Raw genomic sequence first — 23517 nt, 5'->3', positions numbered from 1 at the left:
AAAATAACACACAAGAGCAATACGAGTAATTAGGGTGCCTGATGTGATAGTAGAAACAACAAGCAATTAGTAGACTGATCCAGTGATAAGTGATCTAGAGAGAGACACGATGTGGAGCATTTAGGTGAAGAGAAAATAGAAAAAGATAACTCCATTCTGCTGGGTCACATACTTAAAGAAGGAAGATTTATTTACTTTCACTTTTATTTTCACATTTACAGATTTTAAAGTGCAGGAGTACGTAATGACGCTCTTAAATCAGACATAAAAATGTCATGTCGCTGTTGGATGTTTATGTACAGTAGCAGGGAATACACATTCATCACCGTACCACTCTGATCGGACTTTCTATTCTAGACCAGAAAATCTGGTCCTCAAATGCACAAATATTTACTATTGTGGGATTTGTATAAAATATGTGTCTACGACCTGTAAATGTTGGCACAGAGCCCTATACAATAGTAATATTAATTCAATTTTATTTATACAGCTCCAAATCACAACAACAGTCGCCTCAAGGTGCTTTATATTGTAAGGTAGACCCTACAAGAATACATTACATCAAACTATCAAACTATTACATAGTGTGATGCAATAGGTTCACAATAGGTGTGCTTTCTTTAGCTGCTAAAAACTCAACCAGGTTAGCTTTCTGCACGTCATTTTTGAGTTTCCATTTAGCTGAGCAGGTTAATAAAATGCTGTTTGTAGCTGATGGTGAAGCTGTTGAGAAGTGTGACAAATAACTGAACATCATGGTTACTATGGGCTCAAAGATGCCAAAACACCAGTAAAACAAGCCTCCCTGATCTGCACACCTGGAAGCTGTTGGTGATTTTCCACCTGTGGGTGAGCTGCTAATTCCTGACCGGTTACTTAAGGCTGAAGAGTTGTTTTCCTTAGTTGCTAGCAACACATATTTCTGCAACCACTCCACAATCAGGGACCCTGATGAAGGCCATATGCTGAAACGCGCTAGTCACTTAATAAAGTTTTTTCCTATTACTTTAAGTGTTGCTGGAGTATCCACGTCATTTTCCTTAAATGGTAAATGTATAGCGCTTTTACTAGTCCCCCCTAGGGACACCAAAGCGCTTTACACACCCAGTCATCCACCCATTCACACACACTGGTGGAGGCTACAGTTGTAGCCACAGCTGCCCTGGGGCAGACTGACAGAAGTGAGGCTGCCATATCGCGCCATCGGCCCCTCTGGCCAACACCAGTAGGCGGTAGGTGAAGTGTCTTGCCCAAGGACACAACGACCAGACTGTCCGAGCCGGGGCTCGAACCGGCAACCTTCCAATTACAAGGCGAACTCCCAACTCTTGAGCCACGATCGCCCCATGTTGCTGGCAGGCTGGTAGTGTAGTGGTTTGGGGTTTTGTTTCACTTTTAGTGAGAGGATCTGGTTTTTTGGAGAGAAGCCTACGTAGAAAGGAGAAAACCTGTTTGGAAAAATCCTTTGGAGCCTTGTTTGCCCCAAACTCAGAGAAGAGAAACGAAACAATTCTCAAGCAAAACTTTACCGACTGTTCTGACCACCTGTGGCTGTGATAAACATGTCGAAATTTTACCCTGGTGTCCTCGGCTTGTGTCGAGATCTGGTTTGGTTCTGGACAATGTTTGTTCCTGTAGCCACACATCCAATCTTATTAACAAATGTGGAGATCCTTTTTCTTTAGACTAGTTATATTTAAATTTTACTCGCTGGCATTCATGAAACATGCTGACATAGCGATATAGTAAAATCTGCTTAAAAATATGTCCACCATTGGAAAAAGTAAATTCTAGAAGGACTTGCTTTTCTTCGAACACGCAGAAACGCTTCATCTCTGTGTTCACTTGCAGCTGTGATGTCACTGCCTCCAATGTGGCACCAGGCAGGATCTGAATAGTGCTTGCCTCTGAGCTGTGGCTGATCTTCAGATGTGTCAGGCGGCTTCCTTTCAAAGATCACATGACTGACAGCTGGTAGACTCTAACTGACACTGCATTAAAGCAGGGATGTAAACCCTTTTATTAATCAATGTCTACGCCTAATCTGTGGCTCATTCATATATCCAAAGCTAACACAATGTGACAAAGTTGCTACAATTCATTTTCACTTAGCAGAAATGCAGTGATACTCACTGGTGTGTGTACCCACGCTGATTCCTGATGAAAGGTTGCTAGGTTACAGGTTTCAAAAGGTAAATAATACAGAGTGATGCTTGTAGTGCTAGATCATGTGATACTGGGACAACGAGAGACTGTAAGTCAGTGTTATATTAATAACATCACTGAACTGTGGTGGTTAAGAGAAATACAAGGATCACCTAATGGTGAAGACTGTGACACAAATCATTGCTGCTTAAAAACCATCAGTCCTGCTGTTGGGATGTTTTGAGACATCGCATCCATCTGAGTATTGTTGAAGACCAAATACACTTCCATCAAACAGCAGCAGGTTTCCTACAGCAAAATGAGACTCCTAAAAATGATGACAAGGAGCATGACAGTGAGTCCAAGCTACTGACTCAGCCTCAAAGGTCCCCCGGTACCAAATCAACCAAGCCTGTGCACGAGCTAGCTGCACCCTGTCCTATTCTGTCCATGGAGAGTATACCACAGAGCCTACAGGACCCAAAGGACTTCCTGAAACATTCCTACTACCCAGTACTGCAGTGCAGTTCACAGAGGAGGGGAATAAGCCACAAGTATAGAAACTGAGTGACAGGAACGTTACTGGTATCTCTCAAACCACCTGGAAGGGAACAGTTACAAAATGATAAATGGAAAGATTATATCCCAAAATGTGACATGAAACATCCAAGTGAAGCCACTGACGATAGGGTCGGAAAATTAAAGCAAAGCCTTCGTTTTGCTGGGCTAAAGACATGAAAATACACCAACATATGCTGGCTTGTGCCTTCCTCAGGGTGTAGAAATGCACTATATTATCAAAGGTGTTTGCACATCTGCCTTCAAACACATAACTGGTGGCGTGCTTTCTACCACTGCATCTGAAGCTTTGCACTGTGCTTGGTGATGTAAGGCTTGGGTGCAGCTGCTTGGCCATGGAAACCCTTTCCATGAAGCTCTCTTTGCACAGTTTTTGAGATAATCTGAAGGCCACTGTCGCGAAATCGATCAATGTAGAGCAGTGAGACAAACCACGGAGGCCCCAGAAAAGTGCAATCAAACGATGAGTTTATTAACACACAGGAGAAAACATCAGCATATGTCCTCTGACCAAAATACATGTTGTGGCTACTTATAAAGCAGCAGATTAAAATAGGTTCCAGACATTAGTCACAGTTAATCGTACATCTTGTACATCTTTAATAGCTAAAAGCAGACATAGAACTTCTCTTTTCTATAGCACCGTCCATACAAGGTAATAAACTTCAAGCCCTCAGGGTCTCTGGGGCTAATTATTGATCATCTGTTGCCAAGTAGAGTAAAATATAGTGAGACACCAAATGAGTTAAGGCCTCAGGCCTGACACATTCCTAGATTATATGTATTGTAAGCATGCATTGCAGTTATCCTTCTATGTTCTAGTTTCCCTCAGCATGGATCACCTGGACAGTCACGCCAGTGAAGCTTAAGACCCTTAATGAACCAAACATCAACTCCTAATAAGCACAGATATGCAATGTGTATAAAATACTTCTAACCGCACTTGTAATAAAAGTTAACATAATGGAAGGATCCTCAAATGGACATCTTCAATCAACAACTTTAATGCAGTATCAATACTGTGAGAAATGTTATTAAATGGAATAATGCTGTAAAGAATGTTATTAATGCAGTTATAATGATGCAGGTTATATGGCAGCAATAAAAGAATTTCTGGATCTCCACACCACCTGAAGTTTGGAGGTCTGTAGTGATGGAGACCTCTGCACACTATGCAACTCGGCATCCGCTAACAGTGCTCTCTGATTTTACGTGATCTATTATTTCCTAGTTGAGTTGTCATTTCACTTTGCTTCCACTTTGAGGTCTGCCCTAAGGTTAAAAATGGTGCCTTTACAGGACTGGTTTTCATGTTGTGGTTGATTTGCATATTTGTGTTTATCTTGCTTTAATCAGAGCCCACCGTTTCATCATGAAAACTAACCAACATTCAATGGCAAAAGTAAGACAGCGGCTATTTTATCACAAAAAGGAGAATCCCACGAATAGGGATGACCAATATTTTATTTTCACTTGATCAATATTGTTCTTAATCGAGTCATTTTATTGGTTAGAAAATCCACCACAGTGTTTTACTCCAGTCACCTCTGACGAACTCTGTCCTCTACACTTGGCGCTTGCTACTTAATGACTCCCCGAGCAACTTGACTAATTATATTGTAAAAGAGGCGGATGATGCCCCTATAGAAGCATATGTCAGTCTATGCCCTACTATCAAAGACAAAGGTCAATTACAGTTGCGTGTCCAAGGACTCCCTATCATAGCTTGACCTTTCAGCTGGATGTGCGAGAAAACCCACTGGAGCCTCATCCAAATGTCACATGTTCCCTGACAGCACTTCCATTCCCCAGGTTTTTGGAGTATTTACTGTGTCCCCCGTGTGCATCGAGTGCATAGGCGTCATACTGTACAGCCGAGCACATGCAAACATAATAGCAAACACACACTTTAGTTTTGTGTGAGGCTATGAGATTATCTTCCAAAGAATAGCTTGATTTATCAAAACCACGGTACATGTGTATGTAATTCAGTCTTTACTGTAAATCGACGTTTAAAGTTAATTTGAACATCGATTTCATCAGTTGCTTTGCTTACGACCACGGGGTCACTTAAAGTTATTGTCACAGTGTTTTTGTGAAGCTCATATTTTAGCTTACTTAATGATATAATTTACAATCTACAGTAAATGGAAATGTTTGAAATGGCTTTTCAATTGAACGTTAGCCGCGGTCGTGGCAGATCAGAAAATAGTCTTACAAATATGTTTTGGAATTGCTTTTCTCAGCAGCGTTTAAGTAATCAGATCTTAATAGTAGAAGGCCCCAATAGAAACACTTGGAATAAAAGTGACAGCACAATCTTCTTGGAGGTTGAAAAGTGACTTGAAGTGAAAATATGCTCTGAGCAGAGGAGGCACATTGTGGAAAACTTTAGCTTAGCTTCACTATATCTGGCAAACCCCACTCACAGCTCACCACAACACTAAACACATTCCCACTGACGCACTTTGGTGTTACTTTCTAATTTGTGGCAGTGGGTTTTAGAAACACATGCATCTAATGACAGAGTGTGCAGTTTGTCTGCTTTCTGTAATATGGTGCACACAAGCAGGATTTAAAATGTATGCAAGTTTCAGTCAGTGTTATGAACATCAAAATGAACAACCTGATGAAAGAAGCCAAAGTTTTCTCGTTCAACAGAAGAAACTCTCTAATTTGGCTGGGAAGCTGGAGCAGCCGAGCCAATGCACTTTAAGCAAAACACATTTTTTCTTCTGTAGTCTTCAGCAGACTTGGGGCAGGGCAACATAGCGAACATCAACATGACAAACGGCTCTCTTAAATACGCTCGCCGTCTTTATGACGACCGCGCTCTGTGAGGAATCGAAGCATCACTTACTCGGCATAAAGCAGAATTCAGCACTCGTGTCACAGCCGATTGAATCTTTGGCTTTCAAAGGACGACCCTGCTGGAAACTGCACTGATTTGTTTCTTTACGTTCCTGCTAGCCTGACAAGTTAGTCCTGAAAGTTTGCGGGGGGGTGCGACGGTTTTCCAGGAAAACTAATTTAAATGAAAACACAAACTGGCAGCAACAATTACATCAATTATCCTGCAGATTATGCATTTGAGGTGATTTTCTGGCAGAAAAATTCTGATATTGTTCAAAGGAATTGTAAAATTAAAATACAATGCATGCCAAAAATATTTAAACAGGACAGAGGTACGGTTAATAAATCGGTAAATAATAATGTATTTTTAAGTCAGAATCATTGAGGCTGGCATGATGGGCTGTAACCAGCACATTTGATGTAAATGTCCTCCTTGATCTTTCTTTGGCCGTCCGTTGACTCCAGGCTGTAAGACGAGATTCATCCACAGTAACCTTGTCACTGCTTTTAGTTCACCTAGATGGTCACGTTTGATCCTATTCTTAGCAGGTAAAGGTGTTGAAGCAGTGTGGGGGCTCACTTTAAGACTGATCTGACAGCTAGGCCAAGTGCCTGAGATGAGCTCTGTTAAGCTGAAGTGCAAGGCCAAATTTCTGTTGTCCACATCTGAATCAGCAGCATTGGATTGTTGATCCAACAATGGGAAATCAGAACCTTAACTGATAGCGGGTAAATGTGCACTTTTCTGCTCTCATGTTTATTTATTTATTTATTTTTATCATGTGGAGTTATAAATATTAGACAAGGTGCTTAGGTGTAGGGAAAAGCACCCAATCAATAAGACTGAGGCTTGTTGTAAAAAGGGTTTTGAAGTGTTTGCTGGAAGTAGAAATGTTACCTATCAGTTTTTTAACAAATGGTTATTCGACTTGCTGTTGCCTTCCTATCAGGTCAAAGCAGTCTGTCCATTCTCCTCTGACCTCTGGCATCAACAAAGCATGTTTGTACAGAGAACTGTGTGTTTTCTCCTTTTCTTACCATCCTCTGTAAGCCCCAGAGACGACTGTGTGGGAAAATCCCAGTAGATCAGCAGTTTCTGAAATCCTCAGGACAGCCTGTCTAGCCCCAACATTCAGTCACTTAAATCAGCTTTCTTCACTGCTGTGCTGCTCACTGTGAACTTTGTCAAATTCGTTGAGTTGCTGTCATGTACTTTGGCTGATTATAGCTCTGCATGAAGGAGCAGTTGAACAGGTGTGCCTCATAAAGTACATATAGGGTCCAATTTTCTCACTACCACTGATTTTGTACTGCTTTTGGACATAACTGAACCCCAACAGAGTCTCAACATTGACATTTTTTAAAAATATTATTGTCACTGCATGATCTCTGGATCACGTCCTCATCAGAAATGAGGATTTATGTCACTTTGTTATACATGAAGCACTTCTTCCCCCCACTTTCTAATGTATTGAGGGAGAGTTTTCATGTAGATGTAAATTTCCCTTATTTAAGTGATCGCTTTCTGAAGATGAATCCTTCACCACATTGTTTCGGGTCAGTTGTTTCACTAAAACCACAGACGTGCTGAAGGGTGCTTTCACACCAGCCCGTGCAAACGAACTCTGGATCTTGTATTCTGGTGTGAAAGCTGCCGTTCAAACTTTAGCTTAATGAGTTACAATCTGCTGAATTTGATTGTTACAGATCTCTCATGAAGATATAAATTATTTACAAGATTAACAATCTTAACATGAGCACGAGTACATTTCTTTCATCTTAAACATAAATAACTGATTGTATATTAAACCTGCTGTTTTTTTATTCTTATGCCCTATGTCATTAAAAAGTACCACAGAGACCAAACAGCATTACGCATCCATTCAGTTGTAATATCAGCAGGATGTCTGTTTTTTATTCTGTTTCTACCTGGTTCTGATCATTTGTATGATTATCTTGAGCAACATCTAATTCTTCCTGTTACGGCTAAAAGAAAGGGAGCTGCAGTGGGTTACTGTGAGTCACACGTATCAGATTTCCCCAGATGGGCGCATGCACCGCTGATGATTCTGAATATAAATCAGAGTTCAACACTGGCACCGCGTTTTATTAAAGTGGACCAAAATTAGTGTATTTTTTAAAAAAAAACATGATTACAAAAAAGGTGTGAGAATTATTGCAACTTTTTCACACTGACAACCAATGTTCCCTCTAATGTTTCACGTGTCTGAGCGAACACACAAACTCCCTGAGCGTCCCCTTGGACCACTGTGAGCAACAGCAGACGTGTGCACTGTGGTCACGCCAGCGTCGAATCCATCCAAGTTACAGTTTATTAAAATAATCAAACTACAGCGTTTATGTTAGACTACTTTTAATTAACTGCTTTAGCCCACATAAAATGAAAATTAAAAACAATCTTGTTCATGACCGGTGTAGTATGTTAAGTAAAAATAACTTGAACTCCAATTTTGAAAACACAACTTTATTTTCTTTTTTTTTCTTTCTTTTTTTTATAAAGCTCTGACTTGTATTATGAGTCTGTGGTCTGGGAGAGAGTCCTGTAACTCTGTCTGCAAAATACAGTAAATAATGACCAATGCTGGGCAATTAATGATATAGTTACTTCTTCAAAAAAGTAACTGAGTTATGCAAACAAAGTTATTTGCAGCTGTTTACCTAAAAATGTAGCCAAGGCGTTTTTTAATTAAACATTTCAAACTATTTACAGAACAATCAGCTGTTCTGCATCAAATCTGATGCCACACAAATTATTTGTGCCACTCCAAAAAATAATTCCTGTCCACTATGAGATGAAGGAGAACAACAGCCTGATACCTGCAGGCCTGACAGCAGCAGATGTATCACTGCTGTAACACCTGTAACACTCAGCAGGCGCCTCATTGTTCTGACACACAACAAAACTACTGACTACACTACACACTAACTACACACTAACTACACACTGACTACACACTAACTACACACTAACTACACACTGACTACACACTAACTACACAAGATTTGCCTAAACGTCTCAAATCTCTCACATCTCAAACACGCCGTCACTCCTAAAACTTCCCTTTTCCTAAACAACTAAAGGCCATGTTGCCATATAATTTTTTTATTGGTCGACATGGTGCATTTTTCCACCAATAGGAAAGGGTGGGGTTCTTTGGTGTTGTTTTCCTTATAAAACGCTGTTTTTACCGTTTCTTCCCGCAGTAAATATAAACAACGACAGTATTCAGGAAGAAAAACAAACATTGCAGATATTTTTATCATAACTCTGGTTTTACGTGGCCGATCAACACAGTTTAAAAACTGGTATAAAGTCCACACTTTGTCCGTCAGTTGTTCCGTCTGTCCTGCTCACATCTCCAGTGGTTGTACACGTTGTCATTAACGTGGCTTCACTCCACATCAGCTGCTTTGCTCGCTAAAACACCGGTGTCGGCACATAAGGACGCTGTCATAGCCTGTCAACCACGTTGATCAGCTGCTTATATACGAATGTGAATCGCATCATTGGCTGGACTGTGGGATAAGGCGGCATCGTTCTAATCCCATACTGGAGCAGCCAGTCACTGACTAACACTGCAAAACAGAATTGTTAAAGTTTTCATTTTAATTTCAATTCAGGTTAGATTTTTTTTCTGTGCACAGAGACTGTGCCAGTACGCGCACAGCTTAGAGGGAACATTGCTGACAAAAACAGTAGGGCTAGCTGTGCTTGTCTAGCACACAGTCATTACAGTACAATCATATTTCGATGCCTTCTTCCTTGAATTAAATCAAACAGACTATAAAAAGCCATCAGCGCTGAATATTTGATTGTTGTTTGAAAGTTGAATATATACATTGATTTTATGAGTCTTGAACATTGGTGGTGCAAACAGGCTTCATAATTTCAACAATGTAGCCCCAGTGCTACAATTCAGCCACATGTATTTAACTGTGTCTCGACACCCTGAGACATACAAACAGGTCTTTTGGAGTTCTTGTTGTTATTTTCTAATGTTGTATCAATGATCAATTTGTAATTGTTAACTTTTTCCTGTCAATTTCCAGTTTGTGTCGTTAGCAGCTATACGTCTGTCTAACTGTGACAGTAATCACATGAGATACTAGAGACAGGAAGTCGGTGTTATGTAAAATATATTTTATCCATTTAATGAAATATGCATGGTGTTTTTATTTGCACATGATTTACAGCAACATGGTATGTAAATGAACAGTGTTTTATAATGTTACACAGTAGCATGGGCATAGCTGTTATATGACGGCTGTGTGCAGGCAGGAGTGGTGATATGAAGGACCCAAAATGCAGACTCTGGAGACAGACGTGAACTCAAAACAGCTTCAATGCTGAACTCAGAAGGGCAACAAAACTAGGAATAGAAAATACACTCACACAGACAGACCACACAGCTAGATAAGGGTAGATCACAACACGGAAACAGAGAAACACAGGGCTTAAATACACAGAGGGAGCAATCAGGGAATGAATAACAGGAGGGAAACACAGCTGGGGCAAATCAGGCCTAAGGAGACAAAGGAAGCAAAACCAGACACATTAACATCAGACATGGACCTTCAAAATAAAACAGGAAACATAACACAGACTGAACTAAAGACACAGACTCACATGCAGGCACTGCAACAGAGGGAACAAAGACATGGGATCAGGGCAGACAGACACTGACTGGACACGGGGATAAAGCAACTAAGGATTACACAGAGACATAAACCATAAGACAGAACTCTAACGAAGAAACCAAAGAATAGAAATGATAAATAATACAATAAACTCAAAACCCTGGGTCAATGACCCAGGCATCCTAACAATAGCAGCCCAATGCAAAGTCTTGAAATGTGATCGATAAACCTCAAAGTGCACGAACACCTGAGTGTCGCTATTTTCTGTCTTATTTTTCAAAGATTTTGTTTAGTTTACACCCACAAACTCCTACAGTACATAAAGATGCTTAAAAAAGTGACATTCAATGCTTTTTAAATTAGATGATGAAGATTTTTAGCTGCTTGGCTGCAGGGAGGACAAAAAGAAGGACCGGCTACAGATCTGCAGCCCTGGTTCAGAGAGGACGTGAGTGTCATTCTCAAGGACACTTGCTTTTCATAAAGGGTGGTCTCCCGTCGGTGTGTTCACAAAGACACTTCTCTAGGACATAAAATGGACGCTGCTCCTTTTTGCTCCTTCAAGATACAAAATACATCTTACTTGGATGTTTGATTGATTTGAAAAATTCCATTTGATTTATTGTTAAAAGGGATTAATAATTTCCACTCCATTAGTAAGCCATGGTAATTGATGAATGGCAGCATCAGAAGAGATGAGAAGTTTCATTCACTTTCATTAAAATCTCATTACATGTCCCTCTGAAATAATTCAGTCTTGGCAACTGGTCCCCGTTACAGAGTTGATCGGAGCTGCTTGGAGCTTTTCTTCGGAGATGGTCGGTTTAACAAAGTCCTTGTAAGGCAGGAGTCGAGAACGTGGCCTGGAGGGCGGTGCTTCACACACACTTTACCTTCTGATCTTTTACCAAATACATAAATTCAGGTTCTTGCCTAGAGTTAAAAAAAAGGAGATTGATATAAAAGTTCTAAATGTTTGATAAATATATAGTTCGTGTGAGAAATCAGTTAGCTGAGCATGTATATAGACTCAGGGGGGAACTAGGCCCAACTCAGGTGGCCTGAGGTAATAAAATGTAGCTGAACATACATTTTTGCCTTCATCTATACAAAAAATCAAGGCCAACTGTCTGTTTGGATCAGTATAAAGTATAAGCTAAGCGAATCTTAATATCTATAGCATCTGTAGCGTAATAATGAGCACCATGACAGCTCAGTCTGACACTAGGCAAGGAAGCAAAAAAAAGCATAAAGCTCAAAAATGCCACACTGTCAAAGTATTTTGGATAATTTGGAGGGAACAATACTGAACAATGCATACGATAAAACAGACGTGTACTGAGAACAGCAAGTAACTCCTGCGGGAATAAATCCTGCTTATTAGCTGAGAATGCTCCAGTGTCTTTACCAGCTCTCTGCAGACTTTGTGCATGCTGTAGATGTGACTGTGGGCTTTTGTGGTATTGCAATGAAAAGATTATATGAAAAGAATTTTCCAGAGCATTTCTCAAACAGCTGATAGAACAGCTCCAACAGCAAGCCAGGACCTTGTTTATCAGCTTTAATCTTTGGAGGGTTTTTAAAGACATAAAACGCTCCCTGAATGACGGAGAATCATTTTTTCCTCAATGCAAAAAAGTTAAAAACAAAAATTCAACAAAACAAACACACAAAAATCCTTCAAATTCATGTACAAGCGAGATATTTTCATTTTCAGTGAGCAGATGGCATCCATGGCAGGACAGTATCCAGTACATATTCATGTGCTGAGCCAGCTTTCATAAAAGAAAAGTATGAATGGCACAGAAAGCCATAAAATGCGAGTACCTTACATATTGTCTCAATTTAAAAACCACTGAAGTCATTGCTCCGAATTAACCAAGCAGTGAGTGAAGGTGACCTGCCTCTTACTCTGCAAACATCTATCCAGCCTCCAAAATTGCCCTTGTTTGCTTTTCAAACAGGACCGCTGTCTGTCAGCAGCTAAAATCGCCATGGCAGGTGGGTCAAGGCACCGACATCAAAGAACACCTGACTCGTGTCTGATGCTGTGGGACAAGAACATGTTGGACACAAATGAGCCAACTGAGCTTAAACCTAAACTCCTGGGATTTCAGGAAGATAGTAAAAGTAGACACTATACAAATGCCTGGAGTCCTGCATACAGTCCAAACATAGCTGGCAATGGAATCAGGTTTTTGGTTAAAAAATTGCAATCTGTGCTGACCCAGTTAACCATAGAGGGTGGCTGAGGATGTGGGACAGTAATGGCTAAACGAGACATTGACTTTGATCAGCGTAAACAGAACGTGAGGGGTCTCCTGTATTAAAATCCAGCATTTGTTCATTTGCTCCTGCGGCACGAGGCACAGATGTAAAAGCAAAGTCTGGTTCAGATTCAGCTGATTATTCTCTGTAGGGTTCACATCTTAACAAATTCTCATTCAAATTGTCATCCGCATCTGTAAATGTATAAAATGTAGCTATTTTAATCTACACCGACAGCTGAGTTGCTTCATACTCCTTAGATTAAATGTACACACGAGCTCTGCGGCAATGCGAAAGATTCGCATTACTCCTTACTATGAATCCTGCACTGGTTCCTTCCAGATCATACTTTTTTCACACAATGTGATGCATCTCCTTCCTCTGCTGCTGTCTTTCTCACACTGATATGATTGGGAATTTGTTGAAATTCAGGCAGAGTCCCCTGAGTTTTCCCTGATGGGCAATTTGTGGGCAGTCAAGATGATAGACAAGGACACAACATGCTGGATTGTTAATGAATAACCGTGCTGCACTTAGGCACACACCCTCTACAAAACACGCTCCATCAGAAAAACTCCCCCCCCCCACAGTTTCCCAGCACTATTTTTTTATCACAGTTTCATCTGCGCTCTGAGTCCTTGATGCGCAGAAGGCGGTAGCACAGTATCCCAGCGCTCCCCTCCCTCCTTCTCTCATTCTCACATGCCTCTAGGCACTGCCTTATTTCCCCCCAAGGAGTGGTGCAACTCCCTGCCAATTCATCCCAATCCATCAGTGAGTGTTCTCCCCACTCTACCCACACACACACACACACACACACACACACACACACACACACACACACACACACACTGCCATCAGACTGACCTGCCTCTTTTTCATTCTTTTTTCATTTTTCATGTTGTTGAGACAGAGACAGATTGGCATGCTGAGTAGGGACATACAACACAAGCATGGGAAATGAGAAGCCAGTGAGTGCTGCTGACTGGTTAGCTGTGTCCGTGTAAAATCAGGATAAAGTCTAATTTCACCTCTTTAAAAAGTAGTAATAGTCAGAATAATGAGAACAATAGTAGCAAAGTGACAGCAAAGTTTCAAAATGACTTCATTTTCTGGTCTGCATTTTTGTTTTAGGACTCTCCCACATTAGCTCTGCATGCTTAAAGCTGAAAGCAATACAGATTTATCTTAAAGTGGACAAAGGTGCAGCTCCTTAGTTATTCCTCTGTCTGAAACAAGCTGTTTTTCCTGCTCTTTAAAGCCGTCTTTCTTGTAATTGGCTGTGACTTGAAAACAGAATATTTGAACAGCAGCTGAGTGTGTGTGTTCCCACTTAAAAAGCTGTGTATATGAGTTGACCATATGAGCGATATCTCTCCTGAGTGACGTCACACAGAGCCAAGTGTGTGTGTGAGTGTGTGTGGGGAGAAGGGGAGGAGCAGGGGGGGGGGGGGGGGGGGGGGGTTGAGCGTTTAGAGGTTCATCAATTCATGAAACTGTAACTAACTGAGCGGAACCATATCTGTAGGCACGGTGTGGTGATCTGAAAGAAATCCAGAGTGTACAAGACCACTAAGAGTAAAAAAAGGCCAATTTTACTGACGCCATGGCAACTATATGATATATAAGACGTGTGATCATTTATGGTAGGTGGCATACAATGACCATGTTGTATTTCTCACATCTAAACAACTTCAAAGAGCTGGAGGAGACTCAGCACCACGGACAGCGCCCAACTCTCTCTCTCTCTCTCTCTCTCTCTCTCTCTCTCTCTCTCTCTCTCTCTCTCTCTCTCTCTCTCTCTCTCTCTCTCTCTCTTCCGGGCGCACACTCGGCAGCTGGCTGCGATACAGCTCCTCCTCTCTCCTGTGTGGTGGCTTTCCCGACCAAAGATCCTTGGACGTGAACAGTTTCGCTGAAGAGCACTTTTCTTTCCTCCAGACGAGTAGACGGACAGCCAAGCGTCAGTTATTCCAGTTATTCCACATCGACCTGAGACAAAGGAGTTAAGGTGTCGGATAAGGTCTCCAACCGTCCTTCACCCCCCAAAAATCTCTGTCAGCGATGGAGACTTGGGCTGGCTTCTGCCCAGGCATGCACTTATCTCTGGGTATCTGGGTGATGATAGCCGCTCATACCCTACAAAATGCCAAGGCGGAGATAAGTTGCGCATCTTGCCCGACGCCAGTTCAACTTCACCAGGAGAAATTACAGCTGGGGATACGCGCCGACCCGACAGAGGAGCTTGCCACCCTAAAAAACATCCGAGTAGAGTTTAAGGAACTCGGAGTTACCGACCAGGATACTGAAATGGACGGCGACCGTGAGGCGGGGATTTCTGCCGAGGGTGCCCCCCAGTTCCCCCAAGATGCCAGTTTGGATGGAGTTAGTACGCAGGAAGGTGCACCCGGGTCCAGTGAAGAAAGTCGAAGCAACAATGATAAGCGAGAGACGGCTGAGGACTCTGCGCTCCGGAGAGCAAAGAGAAGCGGTCATGAGTTTGCCGAGTTCAGCGAGAATGGGTGGACCGGAGGGGCCGGCGTGGATGTGGGCTCTCCGGATGAGCGGGGTTCTATGTTAGACGCGCACAAACAAGGCAGGTCCGAATTCAGGTGGAACAGGGACGAAGGGAGAGGAAATACCCGCCAGGATGAGCCCAAGCTCACCAGCAGCACTTTCGCTCTGACTGGAGACTCTGCGCATAACCACGCGGTGGTCTACTGGTCCGGACAGAACAGCAGTGTAAGTACAGCTCCGCTTTAATATCGGCCCAGTTTTGTTTTCGTACTGGTTCCTGGTCACACTCCAATTTCACGCCAGCTGGCAGGGTGTGATATTTCCAGCAGCTCCGTGACGCGCAGAGCTCAGACTTTGTGCCGCGGAGTTTGGGTTCGCTGTTAACAGGTGCACCCGTGCAGACGCAGCCACAGACGCGCACCCGTGACGCGCTCGGGCTTGTTGTGCTGCACCATATTCCGCCTCGACCTTTGACTCTACCGTGAATTACACACGACCCCCCCCGTGTCAGTTCTTTCTTGTTTTCTGCTGTTTGGTGAACAAACACTGCGTAGTTTTACTCTCGTCAATGATGACTACGGATTTTATCGGGATTTATTGCCGCAGTGGGGAAAACATTTATGACTTATTTGTAGCATATCTGAGATATGCGAGTGCATGATTCATCCCTGTGACGCGAAGGTTTTCATCCGAATTAAATGTGGAGGAAAGGAAAGAGGGAGTCGTAAAAATAACGCAACCCTCGGTAAGTCCTCAAATTCTTTAGGCTATGTGTTTCTCCACTGGAGGACAGTTTGTGCTTCACCTGAGTCACCGAAGAATGAATGAATCAGGTTTACAAATATTTACAAATATCCATCCTTTAAATTAGTAATGAAGAAAAACATCCCCTGTTGGGTCACCACACAATTTCCAAAGCCGGAGATGAGGTTAGATTAGGTTACCCCCCCCCCCCCCCCCCCCCCCCCCCCCACACACACACACACACACACACATCAGGTTGCTGTAGAACAACATACAGTGTTCTAATGTAAGGAGTTTGTCCAGGTCAAAGCCAGGGGGAGGCTGCTGCCCTGCTGTGTGAAGCTGTACAGCAGCGATATAGTTCCAGAGAACCATTTACCTAATTCTAAAATGACACTGACCTCGTCCGAGCCTATTTATGCATATGAAATATATGAAAATCCTGCCCTTGTTACACAAGTGGGCCCTCATAGGAAGAGAATAATGAGCCAAAATGAATGTAAGTCATTTACACAACCGTGTAAGCTCACAGGGAGCCGTTGGGCTCTTCTTTGTGGTTTCACAAGCTTAATCTGTTGTTATGGCTGCTCCTCTGTCTTTACTCCATTTGGAAAAAAAAAAAAAAAAAGAACAGAAAAAATCCCACATATTCAGTCTTGTCTGAGCTGATTATAACATGGTGCATGAACTTGTTTTTTAACCCGCAGTGAAGACCGAGGCACTGTGAGGGGAACGTGTGTGTGTGTGTGTGTAAGTGCATGTGTGTGCGCTGGATGGAGAGGGTAAGGAGGTTATTGTGTGTGGCTGCCCCCAGCTTTAAATCTTCAATAATTATCTCAAAGACTTAGGCCACTGTTTCAAAGTCTCTTTCGCTTTCATGGCGAAAAAAGGAGGAAATCATGTCTGGCCTCAAGAGCATTGTTCAAAAGAGAGGAGATCTGTTCCTTAATCTTGATTTGCTTTTGGTGCTTGATCTGCTGATGAATGGAGGGGAGGGAACGAGCGATTAAGCTTCAAGTCTTTTAACCAATCGGCAACAGTGGTTCAGTTAGAAAAAGAGTAAGTTGGGCAGCTAGGACTAACTGCTTGGATGGATGACCAGGCTTATTCAGCCACTTCAATCTTGACTGTCTGCAGCCTCATTTATTTTTCATCTCTTTGAACTACAGAGACAGTCCTCACCAGAAATGTAACCACCTTTGGTTGCTTTACACACTCAAATTCTCCCGAGCTCCCGTTGGCCTCGTGGTCAGGACACAGGTAGGCGCAATATTGACTCTTACCTAATATTGTGTCGTCCTGCTTGTGCTGCGAAAATAGCTCTGATGTTGGGCTCGTTGGCTTAGGCCCTCTGTGGACTGTACTTCTTCATAACTTTGAGGAAATGATGGTGGAAAAATTGGTCTGCAGACCACTGCTTCCAGACTTTGTCTTTCAGTACTTCCCCCCCATTGACTACAATATTTTGTTGACTTTCACAATTCCTTTTATCTTTTAAACTTAATACTCGTGTCTCTTTTACATTGATTGGTAGAATCTGTTATAATATAGAAACTAGGCCACCACTTCAGGCACATTTTGCTTGTCACATCTATTTATCATAAACCTTTTAAGGGTTTAGAAGACATGTGCTAAGGTTAGTGTTGAGGTCACATGAGAGGCGATGTCCTGCACACTATCATCTGCACTGTTTTTAGCCTGAGCCAAAATCAAATATCCAAATAACAACAGCCAAATACTTGATGGTCAGAGACTGATTTCATGTAAACAACTGATGATTCTAATCTAAATTCAGACCAGAAGAGCCCTTCTCTGTCTGATATTTGGTAAGATTTATTAATTATATTTTAACAGTTAACTGCTATAGTATTTTTTGTCTTAATCAGGACAATTAGAGATTTTGATTTTCACAAATTTATATTTGATTGAAGTGCTGTCTTGGGACCTGCTTGCCCTTCCAGGAAAGGGTAGAGGTGGAGAAAGCAGCAACAAAGAGCTGCATTGGAGGTGGGTTGCAAAGTGGCTAGCAGATGTACAGCAACTGAGGGCCTATACAAGATGGCTGGATGATCTGTACAGTACAAGCTGATGTGGGTGTTGTGATCAGCTGGAGGACAAAAAAAGGACTGGCTGACCTAAAAAAAAAAAAAGGAAAAAAAGAGAAAAAAAGTCTACAGTAGACGATCCACATCTGAAAGTCATTTCCTGGACCCGATGTTCACTGAAGCGTGATCAGAAACAATCTCAGTGGAAGTGTGGCTGTCAAGAAGCCATTTTTAAGGAAGGGAAACAGGAAAAAAAGGTTATGCCAATAACACAAGCGCTGTGCTGAAAATCAGTTTCTTGTGGAGTGATAAATCCCCATTTGAAATTCTTGGTTCAAATTGTGAGCATGTGAAGAGGGAGTCAGCAGAGCGACACAGTGAGGCTAGAGCCATCTGCAAATCACTGCAGAGGCTCCGCCATGGTTTGATAGAATTATGAAAATAAAAAAAGTATTTTGATCCACCATGTAATATCATCTGGAAAGCATCTGATTGGCTTAATTTTTCAGCATGATAGTTAAAAGACACAGTGGAACCAGTCATGGATTGGCCTCCACATAGGCTGGATATCAATATTACTGAGGCTCTGTGTCATCTTAAAAGAGAACAAAAGACAGAAACAGCCAGAGATACGCTTTGAATGTCTTTGCAGAAGTGTGGGGAACTATTCCTGAAGACTACAGAAGAAAGTTACAGAAAGCTGCCTGAGACAGTTCGGGCTGTATGCAAGAATATAGGTGGTCATGTCAATAATTGACCTTTAAGCTCATTTGCATTGCACAAAGTCTGTTTTTACCTTACATACTGTATTCCCATGTAGATTTGCACATTTCAGTAAATCACTGCACATGTCTTTAGAGTTTCTTTGCAAACTAGCAAACATGTATGTGTAAGATGCAGTCATTGGTTGTTTTGATGTAATTATTTGATGTATTAATCTGAGTCTGATTATATGGTTATTAATGCATTCATTCATCCAAGTTACATAAAATTACCTCTATAAGTTATATATTGATCATAACATGAGTTTAACCATTAATAATGGAGGTTAGTAATGTCAATCTAACTAACTGATAAAGAGTATTAATGTAAGAATTCATATATTCTTTGAATTCCCTGAATGTTTATTTTTTTAAACATTTTCTTGGGTCATTCTTAACATTAAACTATATATGGCTGTTTAAAAAATAGATCTATTTTATACTTGTGTTTCCTTGTATATTTTTAATATGGGCCACGTGATTCAGTTCATGTCTGTGTATGAGAATAAACACCAAAATTAACAAGTTCGTGCACAGGTTTCGGTACAAAATGTGCAGCACAGTTTTTTACATGAAACATTTTGATTGTGAGATTTTTACTAACTGAATTTATTATTTTTAGGGAAGATGCATCCAAGCAGTTTAAAGCATACTTCACATTCAGTCTACTCAATATTTCCTTTGTTGAAATATTCAAATAAATTATAATATTTGAACAGAAAACGACTGCAGAAACCTGGATCCAGTAATTCGTCAAAGCCAAAGGCATCTGCACCAGGACCATCCGGATCATGTGGTTCAATGCAACCGGCCTCCAGGTTTAGCAGTTGTGGTCGGGCCACTGTTACTAAAACAGATGCAGAATTTTGTTGTCCTTTTTTTCTGCTGCTCAAATTTGGTTGAGTTGCAGCAGAGAATTTTTAGAACAGGCTCCATAAGATCAATGTTTACTGACTCATTGTTATGAGGCTCATATTTACTCTCTGTATAACAGTTTTGATTACGCAGGAGAAAAACTGTCTGCTTTGGCAGAGTTTTCATATCTTTCTCTGTTTTTTTGATGGGGACAAGAAGATTTATTGAATTTGAAAGTTCTCCCAAGTGTTTCCTCTCTATAGAGCCCAAGGTTATTCATTTTCCTCAGTTGTAGTAGTTACTGACTGGACTGAGGGACAGTTTGTCTGGATAAAATTAAAAACAAGCTGAAGATTTAAGTAGTTAATCAAAAAGCGGCCTGTGGTTAGTCAAAGATGGGTGCCACAGGAGGCACTACTTGGATAAAGTTAGCAGTGGTTATGTCACATCACATGCTTCCCCTTGGCCTCAAGGAGATTCTCAGGGAGATAACTCTTCCTGCCAACCACCAAGAACCAGGCGGCTCAGAACACAACATGTGTTGATCACTGGAACCTTTTCTGACCAACAACTGAGCAGAGCCCGTGCCCCATCCAGTGACCTTTAGCCAGCTTCTCACCACGGACATTTAGAATTCCTCTGGATTAAATGAAAACGCACCACAGCTGGGTGACTGGTGTGCCATTTGGCTGACTAGCTGCAACATGGACCATAAATTCACAACATTTGTGCTTCAGAGACTTTCTCTCAGCCTTACTTCAGACAGATTGTTCGGCTGTGTCTTGCACTGCGACTACCTGTGGGAGGACTTGACACTGCTGTGGATTCCCCGGGGGTTGGTGGCGTGTCCACACACAGTGTGTCGTCGCGTGTGTCTTAATGTTTCTGTCTCAAGCTTAAGCAGGTTACATCCAAGCCTTAACCTTAGATATTAACTGGCACTGTAGTGGTAGCCATGTTGAGAATAACTGTGATTTCTAATATTCATGAACATAATTCCAATGATGCATTCCTCCGGTGACGTGACAAGTTCTTTCCTAAGTATTTTTGAGCCAGTGCAACCTCCCAGCCTCAGCAGTCATGGGCATAATGGCATTGTGACTGACAGCTGGAATACAAAATGGAAAGCTTTAGCAGTGCCTCTTCTAGTGTGATCTTGAAACATTCGTCTCTTCTAAGGGAACCTTGAGATCCTTACCCATCAGCATAATCTAAATGAATATATTCCTTTAAGGAAGCTGTGACCATAAGTACCGGCATCGGGACGCCGGCTTTCCGGCTGCTGCATCTCTGCTCCTTGATGACTGTTTCATGTTCTCTGACACACGGTGCTCCCTTTGTTGTCCTCTGTGGGTTTTAAAGGGGTTATTGAAGAGTAGTATGGAAAATTAACATAACCCACTGTGGGTATTGCTCGACTTGAGTGGTCTTTAAAGTCGTGAGAACTCATGCCGAGGCAGGTCGTCCGTATCTGGCAAGTCATCAATAAAGCTGACTGCGTGTGTTTGAAATTCTCAAATCCCTCTTGAGAACCGAAGGAACAGTGCAGAAAAAAATGTCATGCAGCAAACACGCACACGCGTGCATGCACCCACACACACACGCGTGCATTCTGGGTATCTATAAGACATTAAATGCTATTTCATTTCCTCTGCAGGGTATCAGATTCTTCCTGCACAGGATTCAGAAAAATGATCTCTGTTTTGAAAGAATCTTGCAGAAATGTTTTGAGGAGACTGCTTTTTGCACACTCTGATCCTTCTTTGCAGCACACTTTGTGAAAGACGGTTCTATGGACTGACCAACAAGGATGAAGCATTCGCGAACGCCATCTCTGCTGCGAGGGGAGGTGATTTAGGATGTAGAGACAGGCCGCGTTCCCTCTCACTTTCCATCAGCCCATCCTCCCCCTCAGCCTAAATTACTGATGCTAATACATTATAAAGTTGTTTCTTTTCTTGCCTCTCTTGCTACCCTGGTGGCTGTCTGCTCTGGAGGAAGAAGAGGGTGAAAAACTAGAATATCATAAATAATGAAGCCCTTCCAGCGAGCCCCAGCTCCCTCGTCCCTCCCTCCACCCTCCCTCCTTCCCCTAATCCCAGTCTAATTAGTGTCTACAAATTTGTTTCTCATCTCCTGTTTTCTTGGGGTTTTTTGCAGTGGAAGTATGATGTCATGGCAAGAAGCCATGTGCCACAAAACATGAATGGCGAATGGGTCTTGACACTGGCCTCCGGAGCTAGACTCTTGGCTGCAGTTCCCAAACAGTCGGGGTCAGGCTGCCGCTCGCTCTTGACTTACTGATTTCACGCAGTGTGGTTTTAAAAGCATGTCGTGTTGCATAATACTCTCACTGGGTTCGATGTGTAGAATGAGTCACTAATGTATGTTAGGTCATTTCTCTTTTTCATTTCTGAATGTGATTTTAGCTCTGTGTAGAATAAAAGGCAAAATCATTTGCATGGGATGCGAGCACAGCTGACCATTTTAAATATATCCAGAAAAACAGGATGAAATGAATACACACATTCCTATCAGCAACATCTTACCCTCGTGACTGCATGCACAAAACTCCTCTTGCCAGAAGTTAACTAGGTCAGCACAGTTTTAGCATTTTCTAACTTCGGCTAAAGGTCACCAGATGCACTTAAAGGTGTCACATAATGTTAAAACTCTCCTCAGCGCGGAAACGCTGCCACATTAAGGAAGCCATTCAGGAAGCCATCCAATCAGGATGCATTGCACCTGCTACTGCAGCGCGCCGCCGATCTTGGATCACATCAAGCTGCTAAAAGGCTTTGAAGCTATGAGCATGTGCGGAGTAGAAACCCAGCCGGTTGAACAAGAGGCTTTAAAGGCTGCGTTCGCCAAACCTAATGGCCTCATTATGTTTCCTGTGTGATTGCCACGGTGGCTGAAGCGTTGATGGAAGCCAACTGTCTACGACTTCAGAGAGTTGTGTAATCATACGCTTGGCCACTGATCCCGGTCGGCAGTACAAGGGTGCCGACATTATTCGCACGAGTCAGAGAGAAGGGTGTGTGTGAAAGTACACGTGTGTTAACTAAACTGATGCATGCCAGTGTCACGATTGATTTAGTCTCATTTCTATTATACCCCGTGGCTTTTTACCATCTGGAACATGCCGAGCATTTGGGGTATCGTCTAAAAGCGGGGAGTAGCTTCGTCCCACTGTCCTTCTCCTCGAGCTGTGAGTGTGAGACTTTCCGGTCCCAGAGGCACGCCGCATCTTGACCTTATCCAGTTTTTTTCCGAGCCAAGTGCGATACCTTGTAATGTTGATGTCCCTTGCCATTTCCCAAACATGGGCAGGCCAGGGAGAGCAGCCAGGCGATGAACACATAATAATGTCAGACCACAGTGAAGCGATAGACCGCACGCTGTGTTTCTCTCTCCCTCTCTGCCTCACCGTCTCTTATCCTCTCTGTCCTGCTTCAGCACGGTCTGTTTCTCCCACACACTGATATACATTCATTAGGTCACAGATGCACAAAACTGCAGACGTCCAAACCCACACAGCATACCTAAAAAAGAAAGGCGTGTAGAAAAAAAAAAAGAAAAGACATGAGCACACACACACCCTCAATCAGTCTCAGTATCATGTCTCACTCTCAGTCAGAGTGAATGTGTCGTGCCTGAAGGAGGCTGTCATTGATGGAGACTAATGTTGACACATCACACCCCGGACCTGCAGTCAATTAACACATTGTCTAATTAAAGTGATCTACTGGTTTATCCATGAGAGATTGAAAGTGGCCGTAAAATGTGTCCACACTGCGTTAATTTTACAATCAGGTCCGCTTCTTTATTTCCGTTTGAAGTTTAATGGTAATAACCTGCTTAAACACCTCCTATTACCGACCAGATTGCGTAAGCATCTTTCACCCATGGCGGCGGGAGATAGATATCCAAATTCAGAGGCATCTATTTTCTGTTAATACCCCTTTCAAGCTGCATAAAATACTCCAGTACGTGACTGAATTTCTGACTGTCCACAGTGTTTGGTGTGGAAGTCAGCCTGAACGTTGCCCTTTAAATAAATTATCCTTCAGCTGACTATAAGTCGTTTT

The 23517-nt window shown here is 42.2% G+C and overlaps 1 protein-coding gene across 1 annotated transcript in view; it reads left to right on the top strand.

The window, feature by feature from the left end:
• Window positions 1-14363: 14363 nt before the first annotated feature.
• Window positions 14364-23517, top strand: part of sorcs3a (sortilin related VPS10 domain containing receptor 3a) — a 240608-nt gene continuing 231454 nt past the window's right edge. Inside the window, exon 1 of the mRNA XM_085278118.1 lies at window positions 14364-15246. Within this exon, the coding sequence (XP_085134244.1) occupies window positions 14569-15246 (678 nt within the window). The 5' untranslated portion in view covers window positions 14364-14568. The remainder of the gene's footprint in view (window positions 15247-23517) is intronic.

Source organism: Mchenga conophoros, linkage group LG6, assembly GCF_057382185.1.
Source record: "Mchenga conophoros isolate Kocher_MC1m ecotype Shallow Benthic linkage group LG6, M_conophoros_male_GT1.1, whole genome shotgun sequence".
In the NCBI taxonomy this organism is placed as follows: Eukaryota; Metazoa; Chordata; class Actinopteri; order Cichliformes; family Cichlidae; genus Mchenga; species Mchenga conophoros.
This window is presented reverse-complemented; position numbering and strand designations above follow the sequence as displayed.